This window comes from Amblyomma americanum, chromosome 2, assembly GCF_052857255.1.
Source record: "Amblyomma americanum isolate KBUSLIRL-KWMA chromosome 2, ASM5285725v1, whole genome shotgun sequence".
NCBI classification, from domain to species: Eukaryota; Metazoa; Arthropoda; class Arachnida; order Ixodida; family Ixodidae; genus Amblyomma; species Amblyomma americanum.
In genome coordinates this window covers 113,436,176-113,447,753 of record NC_135498.1, presented here as the reverse complement: position 1 = coordinate 113,447,753, position 11,578 = coordinate 113,436,176, and the positions used below count along the sequence as shown (strand labels likewise).

General features: G+C 48.9%; 1 protein-coding gene across 1 annotated transcript; it reads left to right on the top strand.

Annotated features, from left to right (window-relative positions):
* Nucleotides 1-510: 510 nt before the first annotated feature.
* Nucleotides 511-8,610, top strand: LOC144118982 (uncharacterized). Its single transcript, XM_077651743.1, has 3 exons — nt 511-905; nt 5,679-5,960; nt 8,564-8,610. The coding sequence occupies exons 1-2, from the start codon at nt 624-626 to the stop codon at nt 5,922-5,924; spliced, it is 528 nt and encodes a 175-aa protein (XP_077507869.1). The 5' UTR covers nt 511-623; the 3' UTR covers nt 5,925-5,960; nt 8,564-8,610.
* The last annotated feature ends 2,968 nt before the right edge of the window (nt 8,611-11,578 follow it).

The window sequence follows — 11,578 nt, the reverse complement described above, 5'->3', positions numbered from 1 at the left end:
TCACTCCAAGTAAACGCGAGGGTTTGAAAATCCGCTTCAGCCAAGAGCCGCTAATTGCTCACGTAATGAAGACGTTGGAATTGTTTAAAGTGTGCTATAGTCAATAACAACAATAATGATATAATTGTTTTTAGTGGAAAGGAAATGGCGCACAATCTGCCTCAAAACTCGGTCGACATCTGAACCGTGCCGTAAGGGAAGGGATAAAGGAGGGAGTGAAAGAAGAGAGCAAAAAAGAGGTGCCGTAGTGGAGGGCTCCGGAATAATTTCGACCACCTGGGGATCTTTAACGTGCACTAATATCGCAAAGCACACGGGCGCCTTATCGTTTTGCCTACAACAACAACAATTCCCCACAGCAGGTATGCGCCATTAAGACCACTGATCTCCACTAGGTGGAGATTAGTGATTAAGCCTGAGGACATCATCATCAGCAGCAGCAGCAGCACCTTCACGCCCGACGCAGCACGAGGTATTCCGAACGTGGCACGTGCGCCATCGGACGCTGCGAGCAGCAGAAACGCTGCTGAAGTACATCGAACGAGGGCAACCGCTCTTTAGGCTTCCGAGGCAACCCTACCGTGCTCGGGCTCAGGTGGAAGCGCACTCGAGCGCACCGGGTCATGCCAGCGTTCAGCACCGAGGACGGTGGGAGCCCTTTACGCAGCTGCGAAACAACGGCGAGTACCTGGAGCTCCGACATGGAAACCTCCGGGGCCGGCACACGCTTCGCACAGTGGGAGCAGCGCCCGGGCTTCCAGCGCCTGAATGTCCTTGAGAGGACGCAACTCAGCGAGATGGGGCAGCCTCCGCAGCACGCACCTCTGGGAGCGTCCTATGGGGATTCCGAGGACACCACGAGGGCTTCGCACCTGCAGTTGTCCGAGTTACATGGGCGCTTTCAGGTAAGGAACGCGTCGCATGCTTAGTGTACGAGGTTCTTAGAAATGCCTCTAGTGTTGCGCGCATTTTCTACCGAGAAACTGGTAAGAGTTTTTCTGCAGTCCATTTAGTAGAAGCAATTAAGGGGGAACAACGCAGCGGTGTGACGCGTAGGGAGTTTTTCTAGGTGGATACCACTGGCAAGTACCTCAAAGCCTGACGTGTCCATTGACCCAGGGAGCCGCTCATGTGCCTTTCCTTTCATCAAAACCAACGGAGGGTTTACACTGTGTTAAGACAACACGGGAAACTATACTATTTTCTTCCTGCAAGCGAGCCCTGGAGTCCGTGAAGTGTGCCGGCAATGTGATCGAACCGGACACCTTACACCTATGGCTCAGTGTGGGCATGAGCCTATAGGCGCCAAAACGGGCGTGTGAGACGCCAACCTGAAAGTTGCGTGTGTAATGTCAGAATGTGCTTCCGCTCCAGGCTTCCCTCTCGTTAATGCCATCAGCTTTTGCTTTGAGCTGGTTAACTAAAATCCAATAATTCATTTCTGCATTTTAATGCTAACGGTTCTATGTTGCAGCGTGAACACATTAAAAGATTTTTCTGCTTGTTCCGACGATATTTAGCACCCGCCGCGGTCGCATAGAGGTGTGGCGTTCCGTGATGCGCTCGAGTATGCTGAAGGGATTCCCGGCGACGGAAGCCAAATTTCGATATCGGCTAAATGCAAAGACGCCCGTGTGCTATGCGGAGCCACGGCAAGGTAAATAACGCCAGGTTGCGCAAATTAGTACAGAACCATCAAAACAGCGTATGCGTAGCTCTGGGCTGTAAGGCCTCACAGACCATCCCACATCGTATTATATTATACTATACCGTGCCGCACCCTACCGAGGATTCATTGGAGCCTTCTTCATAAATTTTCTGTATTCATGCATAACAGACAGATGTCATTTTGTTGTAGATATGTGTGGGTTCAAGGTGTGTGGCGAACTGCGTGCGCTCCTCGGCACTGGGATTTGGTCAGCGTGCTATGAAGCCGAAATTTGCAGCGCTTGAGGGCAGAGCAAAATAGCACGTTAAAATAATCAAAGTGGTATTTGCTGCGCACATCTCCAAATATGTAATTGCAGCCAGGAGTATAACTCTCAGGAAGTTTGAAGTTCCTAATAAACGAGGATTGAATTCCTTCTCTTCCCGAATTCCTTCTCGAATTCCTTCAGTGCTCTGCACAAGTCCTTCATTAATCGTTTACAACTCGCAGACGTAATTACTTCTAGACATCAAAAATCTTAAAATTTCCGTCCACTACCCTCTTTTGTAGTCCGCATCCGTTATCGCAGTGCCCACACTTTAAAGTATGCAGATGCACCGAACAGCCCAGCTAGGCCATCTATACCACTTCAAATGAAAGCTCATAACTATATCTTTCTTTAGTATCGGTAAAAAATATCGACAGTTCACCACTCGGTCTCTTGCCAGGAACACTCGAAAGTCACGGATCCAGAGCGTCGAATTGCCTTGCACCGGACATAACGAAAATTGCGGCGTTCGTGGTTTTTCCTGACGTTCTGCAAGTATGAATTGCATGTTGTCGCGTTAATCTTTGCCGACAGCCCGTAGGAGTCAACGCCCTCGAGGAGGCGCTAGGCATGGCCGTGTGATCCGACTGTCACTGGCCGTCGCATTCCTTCTATTGCGGCCTTCGCAGGCGGGCGTTCAGCCACACCGCTATTGCGGCTACTTTTAGTGCCAAAGCACTTCTAACCGAAATCATGGAAACTGTTTTTCTTTTATTGAAGAAAGTAAATGTCACAGTATCAGTCTGAAATTTAGGCCGACCGCGCCGTAAGGGAACGGATAAAGGAGGGAGTGAGAGAAGAAAAGGAGAAAGAGGTCACGCAGTGGAGGGCTCCGGAATAATTTCGACCACCTGGGGATCTTTAACGAGCACTGCCATCGCACAGCACACGGGCGCTTTGCGTTTCGCCTCCATCGAAACGCTGCCGCCGCGGTCGTGTTCGAAACCGGGTACACCGTATCAGTAGCCGAGCGCTCTAGCCACTCATCACCGTGGTCGCGGAAATACTTCAGCCCCAGGGGTCACTAGTAAACTTTTGCGCATAAAAAAGCCTGTTTTGTGGCATAACCCTCTTTAAGTCCGACGTCCGTGGTGTCTACTCTCTTTGTCGGCGTTTTTCTGCATGCCGGCATGATGTCTCATAAATATACCCAGAACCAACTAACACGGCTCTCTAACCTTATAGCTTCGTAGAGCACGGTGAGTGCCGCGTTATTAAAGCAACAGCTTTACGACGCCAGCCAACCAGCCACTTCGGCTCGTCGCGCACTTCAGCCGTACGCGGTATGCGGGGGCCGAAGAACGACCTTGAGAAGCCGTTGCCTAGCAACACCGCTGCCGCGCTCCAACAGATGGCGCCACCGTCGCCGCTCGCTCCAGCAGATGTTCTCCGCTGTGGTAGAGGGAGAAAAGGTGTTGCCTCGCGGCTTCTATATAAATATGCGCTTGAACTCAGTGTATTGTAGATACCTGATTTAATATCTGCTGCTGGTCGTTGGACCCAAGATATCAAACATGTTTTTGGAATATGGCGGAGTGCTAGACGCACTCTGGCATGGGTTGGCCCGGTATTACACTGCCTCCGGGATCGGCCCGGGGCCTATGGGCCTATTATCGCGCCGCGCCTTTCCTATCTATATTTCCCTCCTATCCTTTAAGTCTCCCACTTTCAGCACGCGGCAGCGACTGTGGCTCGGCTTGAGCCAGTAGGCAGGCCCATGCTCTTTCCTTTTCGTACTTCCTCGCAGCAACATCAGTCAGTCAGTGTATAGTAGTCGTTATGGAGAGCGCGAAAGAGACGCAACTACAGAAGGAAGCGAGGAAGAGACAACGCGCTCATGAGACGCCAGAAGAACGCGCCGCACGACTCGTGAAGCGTCGTAACGAAGATGTGGCTAAAAGCCGTGCCACGTCCCGGAGTGACTCTTCAACTGCGCAAAAGACCGGTTTGAATTCTCGAGAGCGTCGGAATGAGAAGCTGCGTAGCCAACATGCCGAGGAAACGAAGCTTTCGCAATTCAACAAGGGTTAACCGGAGCTAAACCACAGCCAATTTTATCGCTCCCTTGTTTCAGGAGACAGATAAATTTTGGAGTAAATCTTCACTACGCTAGTTAAAGCCGATTTGGCCGTGCGCTCCCGATTGACCTTCTAGTGAGCCAGAGGTCGTGTGGCATTAGGCCTTACATATATGGTCCATGATTGTGTTGGGCCACTTGACCTTTGACCTTGACGTTGGACCTTTCGATTCACCGGTTGAGGGCGGTAAAATAGGCCGCAGCGTTCATTGGGTGCGCAGATCTCGCGATAAACCATTAACTGCCACCTACCAGGGTGGTAGGGTATGCTCGCCACCTATCCAGTGTGCGGAACGCACACAATGTTACAGATGCCAAGCCGCGTCTGCTGCCAAGCCTGTTATACGTAGTGGCACAGGCAGGAGCTTATTGATTTAAGTTTTTTTTTATTGCAGCTCCACCATACTTTTTGTCCGATACACCACAGCTTTCGCTCTCTAATCACGTTCAGCCGTAGTTAAACCGCAGCAAATGTTTATTTTAATAGGGTTTAGCCGACGCCGAGCCTCAATGGTTAAGGTGCTTGGCTGCTGACCCGAAAGACGCGAGTTCGATCCCGGCCGCGTTGGTCAAATGGCGATGGAGCCCAAATTCTAGAGGCCCGTGTATTGTGCGACGTCAGTGGTCGAGACATTCGTAGCCCTTCCCTACGGCGCACCTGGTAGCCTTAGCCGCTTTGGGAAGTTAAACCCCCTAAACCATCAATCTTTTATGAATTTTAACGTCGCAATGTGACTCAGGCTATAAGGGACGCTGTAGTGGAGGGCTCCGGATAACTTCGGCCACCTGGGTGTCTTTGTTGTGCACTGAAATCGCACGGTACACGGACCACGAGCATTTCGCCTCCACCGAAATGCGACCGCAGCGGCCGCGTTCGAAACCGCGTCTTTCGAGTCAAGAGCCGAGCAACAGAACAACTATGCCGTCGCGGCGGCGACAGAGATTTGTTGCTGTAATGTTTCCTTTCCTACCGGTCGAGATTAATCTGAAGCCCCTCACAACGCAATGTGTGGTATAATTACGAGGGTAATTTGTGCGCAAAATTGATATAATTTCTTCAACCTCTGAACAATTAAGTATCAATAGAGTTTGCCAGCATTTTTCTTTCCTAAACCATACCGTAACGGTGGCCTAGTGCTTTGAGCATCCGTCTCGCATGCGGCGGTTGCGGCGTTCGATCCCCAGTGCCGCGGGAACCCACTGTTGATACAATAGGCACAATCTTTCCATTGTCCTGGAGCTCTGTCTTTTTTTTTTTTGGGGGGGGGGAAGGGTGAATTGCTACGGGAATTGGTTTTGGACCCCAACTTGAGCAGACGAAAACACCTTGTTTGTGGCGCTCTTTTGTCTGAGATTGTCCGGCACCATAACATTTCCCAACCATCATCACCACCCTTTTCTATACGCGCGCTGGGACGCAGCAGCGTATTTATCTCCGGCACAACGCATAAGCTCTGTATTCAAACTCCATCTTCGTTAACTAGTCCTGATTCGACCTGAAGCTTAATTCAGGAGAACATGGAGAAAACTTGCAAAACACTCTTTCTGCCCTTGTCTAGTCCGAAACCGACGTTTCTTGTCTTTATACGTTTATTGAGCTCCCCCTTTTTACTTCACTGTTCTAGCTGCCTCAACAAAGGAATGCTGGCGCCAATGCCGCCGACACCAGCACCGTCACGAGGTTCACGTGCTCTGACCAAGACGCCTTCTCGGGCGGCAGGCGCTTTTCACGTCCAGCGCCGCGTCCTGGCCTCCGGTGTCTCGAGCTCCGTGAGGTGCTTCATCTGCGCCAGGTGCTGTGGGCCGCGCAACGCGCATCCAAGGAAGCCGTCATTGGCGGCGCAGGAACTCCCGCACGTCGTTCACCTTGACCGGAGGTGCTTTCCGAGGCTGCGCTGGGCGAGCAGGTAAAGAAATAATGATGTCCTACAATCAGTAAGATATTTATCTTGAAGAGCTGCTTGTGTTGCGGACAGTTTTTCGTGCACGCACGTGAAACACGAACTGTTCGCTTCGAAAAAGCTTTCCCCGACACCTGCATTCGATCTGTGTTGCTGAGGTGCTACCGGCAAAGCTTCTGTAGTTTCGATGTACTGCAGGCTTTATGGTGAGACACGTGGCGCGCTCTGCGACTGTCTGCCACCTAACTGAAAATCTGCTCCTTCGTGGATCGCACCCCCCGGTAGCATGAAAACTTTAGTGCGCAATATGAGCGATCTACAGGGTGCTTCACATATGATTACCAGAAAATTTGAGTACAACCTTTCACCTGGGCTGGTAGATCGTTACTTTGGGGGGAAATACACAGAAAATAGGCATTTTAGTAAACCTTGTGCAGGAAAAAAAAAGGCCCGCAACGGGTTTTTGCGCACAATGCGGATATGGAAAGCTACGTTGCGCACTGTGCATGAAGAGCTGCGTGGTGCAATGTGCGGTTGGTTGCCACCCAACTGGAAATCTTTGTGCCCTCTGTGGCTCGGCTCCAACCCCTGTCATTTCCGACGTATTGCAGGATATGAGGAATATATAGTGCTGGATATTGGGACACACTCGGTTGGGGAATTGTCCTCTGAGCGCTCTACGTATTCACTCCTGAGATTTTAATAATTGCAAAAATCATACAACCGCAGTACCTTGAAGCCCGACTACAGGGAGCATATAAAGCCGGAAATAACGATGGTAATGCTGGCTGTATGAATACGAGGGGCAACCAAGCAAGATAAACAGAGAAACTTGCAAATTAATTCGCCTCTTTTCTCCTGCGCAAAACGGTTACACGTTTCAGGATTAATCACGATAGAGGCCACCACCACAGATGCGAAATTTTCATTTTCGACGTAATTAACACTGCGGTTCTCCAAAACAAGCGCTCGGATGTAGACCACAGTTTTGTCAAGCGGTGAGGCCACATAATTTTTTTGCGTTTTGCACAAACTGCTGCAAATAATACGCCTAAACGTATGCTACTACAACGGCGCCTTAAAATCTTCATAACTATATATGGCGTTTGCTCACTCGTTACTCATATATCTGTTGCCTAAATTGCCAAGTTATAGGATCCAACTGATGCGATTGAGCTGTCCAGTTCTAATGGAAGATCACATAAATAGCATAACACAGCTGTAGTTCTAGTTGTTATATTGATGAGCAAACAGTCGTGCTTAGTGGGCACGAGCCATTTCACGGAATCAAATTTCACCTCCTTGTACGCGATTAATCACGTTAAGTGAGATCACAATATTGCTCACCACATCGATCTTCAAACTGCCGTTCGACTGAACATTTGCTTTACGAAAGAAGGTGCGTTACTTGCGCACTTCTCACTTTCACCTGCAGTCCTGATAATTTCGTTACTCTACAGTTAAGTCCGTAACACACCCTAAGTGATGCTTCAGTGACTTCAGCCTCTTGAATAAGCAGAAGCTCTCGCTGCAATTCGCGCAATTAAATGCACAGTACGAAGGCTTTGGCCACGGGATCAAATTAATACGGCATAATAACGGCTGGTTAAGGACGGGGTTTGTGATCTTTGCTTTGTGAAAATTTGTCCTCATAGATAGCAAGGGAATGCGGAGCACGTATAGTTACGTGTCCTCTGTGAATCTCCACGGCTGACATCAGAAAAAGATAATTTTTGAGCAGACTTCTTATGGCAGGAAATTCTTCCTTTTTGCTGAATCGACGTGGCCTCAATCAAGCGAATGCTCAAGCTGACGGCATCTTCAGAAAGTGCTATCCAACCAGTATCGCATTTACAATGTTGATTGACATTTACGCAACCTTGAATGAAGCAAACAAGGAAGGGTTTTTTTAAGCCCTCAGAATTTTTGTCATTTTAATAGTGGAATATTTGTCAGCTCTCCATAAAAAACTTTTACAGTCCTCAGTAGTTTCGACCTAACCCGGAGCTCATCACAGCGTGGTGCCTAAGAACAAAGGATGTACCATCACCTTTAAAGAAAAGCGAATAGGATAACAGAAACCCGAACTCAAGACTATTAGCAGGTGGAGGATAAATGCAGGTGCTGCTATCTTTGTGCCTTTAGATTGAAAATCAAATAGTATTTCACTCAGCCTCTCTCATCTAACATATTCCCGTGTTCCTAACAGCGTTTTGATCTCTTCCGTGTTTCCTTCAGCGCTTTTATTAACTCTTAACATGAGAAGATAAACAGCTATATTTTCTCTACGGCATAGTCGTTGATTGCCGGTGGCAGTTGAAGCCTTTTTCCGAAGCTTCACACGAGCAGCATTGTGCAACAACGTGAGCTGATGGTCGAGTAAGGATGACATAGTAAGGCTACAACTGCGCATCTGCAGACGGTCGAGAGAAGCGCTTTGTCTGGTCTCATCATCCCTCGTCCTTGAGCAAGGTGCACTGTTTTAGCCGCAGAAATGTGCAATGGCCCAAAGGCCACTCGCCAGGTGAAGTGGCACATAAACACATGATTCGAGGCATTTGTGTGTGCGGCCGCCGTCACCTTCACCTTCGTCATTCTCGTCATTTCAGGTTCACTCGCTCCATCTCCACCTTGCTCCTTCGATGTCTTCCACAAGGCCACGACATCACCATGCCAGCCAGGCTCACCCTGCTGCTCTTGCTGGTCGTGGCGAAGTGGGATTTCCAGGGCCATGACGGCGCTTGAATAGCGTAGCAGCAATTTTTATGGAATTGTGAATGGAGTATTTGTATATCACGTTTATTAAATTATTAGTATGTAACGCGCTAGCACGGTGTATGTTGTTTCTTTCGCTTGCACGGAATGACAAGTTCTTTAGGTTCCATGCAAGCAAATAATTTTCTTTGTAAAATGGCGCGAATTCGACTTATTGGTGCCTTAGCTACTGTACCTTTTACTATGAAGCCACTTTAATGCGCAAAGAATATTATGATCCCTCATTTCTGTCTGCTTGCCTCTTGCGCGTCTCTCTGCACACCATAGGATACCTGTCGCTGCAATTTTTTGCCGTGATGAGAGTTAGCATTGTCACACTTTCTCTCTCCCTGACGTGGCCTACTTTTCATAACGACCCCGCGATACTGCTTGCGACATCATCGCGCATCGGGTTCGGTTCGCATAAGCGCACTTGCGCATTTGCGCTTCGACGAACATATTCTGCCATCACCTATAGTACTTAGCCTGCTTGGAACTGCTAGACTGTAACGGGAATGTCCGGCTTCGGCTTCGTGCGGTGGAATCAAAAACTGTGCCCTGCCCTTGCTGGCCCAGTACAGTCGCCCTGTCGCGTTCAGGTCAAAATCCAGCAGAAGCTGGAGAGGACCCTTCTGCAGCCATGTTATCTAGGTGCGCTTTGAAACCAGACACTGTGTGGGATTTCGTGCTAGCTATCTTTCTCAATCACCAGCCCTGGCTACGATGTCGCAACAAAGGCCGCCAAAGAAATTGTTGGAGGTTTACCATAGCTTAGAACCAATTATATGTCGAAAACAATTATTTTCGTATGGACACCACCGCCACTTACCTCAAAGCGGGATTGAGGTGTCCACTGACCCAGGAAGCCAGTTATACGACCTTGCTTTTTCCAAAATCAACCTAGTTTGGTGACTCCGTGGATAGGGCGCTCGGCTATTAATGAACATTATTGCAGTCATCAAGGGGCCTCACAGTCGGGGCGCAGCAACTAGGAGCGGGTGCCTCCCGGCCGGCTGTCAGCAGCGGAGACCGCGGAGAGTCTTGTAGTAAGCTGTCTCCGCTGTCTTTGCTGAGCCAAGTCGTGACTCCGGATCAGCTCTTCCCAGGTGGCAATCTCTTTCATGCTTTGTGATTTAGCCCCAGGAGAATCCTGACACTTCCAAATTAAGTGATTTTGCGATGTCATTCTGAGACAGCCACTGCAGAGATCAGGCTCCCCAGAGTCTTCATCGTGTTGTATAGAGTAAAAAAGGAATCTGTTGACCAGAACCCTACTCCTTCCCTGCACTCCTTTGGAGTGAGTGGCCTATCCGGAAGTGAGAGTGCTCACCTATCCAGTATAGGTGTTTCGGTAATTCTTCATTCGTTATGAAGGGTCTTTATTCCCACTCGGGGGCACATCCAGAACACTTCGGATGTATGATTCCCCAGCAAAGCTGTGAGCAGCCTCATTCCCCGGCACTCGGCTAGTGAGCCGCAGTTCCTGGGTTCGTACCTGGCCGCGGCGGCCTCGTTTCGATGGAGGCGAAACGCAAAAGGCTACCATGTGCAGTGCGATGGCGGTGCACGTAAAAACTCCCAACTTGGTCGAAACTGTTCCGGAGCCCTACACTATGGTACCTCTTTCTCTTTTTTTACCTCCCACCACCATCCGTTCCTATACAGCGCGGTTCGGGAGTCCTCCGAGATGAGACAACTACTGCACCATTTCCTTTCCTCTAAATCTAACTTTCAATTTAAACATTCCGTTGGTTTCGAGAAAAGCAAAGGCGCATAACTGCCGGAATTTGAAGGATAACGTCACCGCGTTATCGTAGTGCGAGTATAGTGAGCCAGTTACACTTTCTTCTCAGAACCTTCACAGACATACACACACACGCCACTCAAACTCTGAGTGCGGCGGCTAAAAACTAAAAACGCACTGAAGAAAACTAGTTAGCCTCCACCACAGCATGGCTGCATTTCGATACTGCCAGCGAGGTTCTGTAAGCAAATCAGCGCCCTCCAGCTTCTGCTCGTGCACTTGCATGTCCATAGTCTGCGATGGATGTCTGAAAGGACCGCTCTCATAAGCAAATATCCTCTCTCCTTTCAACCACTTCTGCTCGAATCAAACTGACTTAAGCGCTTCGACAAACATATTCTGCCATCAACTATAGCTTTCAGCCTACATTGAAACGCGCTTCCCACGGAGAAATATGGGGTAAAAGTTTCTCTACTTTGGTCGCTCTATTCAGCGACAGGTTCGCTATCTTTCCCTCTGTTTTGTTGCGGGTTTTAAAAAAGATTATTCGAGCCAATCTAATGTATCTAGATATCCTACTTAATGAATTAAAAGCGAATTTAATATGGTACTATCCGATCCGATGCCTGAACGTTTTCCACCAACCACTTTCTTCTTTCATTTCATTTCATTTATTTCATCCTTAAAGGCCCGAAGGCATTACATAAGGATGGGCTTACAAATGGTTGTGTGTAAATGCACTCATGATGAAAAACATAATAAAAACATGATGAAAAACATTGTGCTAAATCTCTTGGCACATTCTAAGCACTTGTATAAGTCAAGGACCCACACTCACCTCCACTGTCTCACTGTGAATACACTACCACCAAATAGGCCAAGATCTTAGAAGTGCAGAGCTGGCTCCCTGGACAGCAAGTGTGTCCCATATAATTTTCCAACGAAATTTGATTCCGCGAAACCCGCCTCTCCTTCTGAAACAAACCTACTTAATTAAGTCTACCACACATAGCGAAGCTCGTCCGCGCCACCACCGGAACCTCAGATCACGCAATAGCCACGGCTACAAGCCTTAAGGCGAGCACGTCCTCTGTTGCCAATAGCGGTCCTAAACAGGCAAGCCACT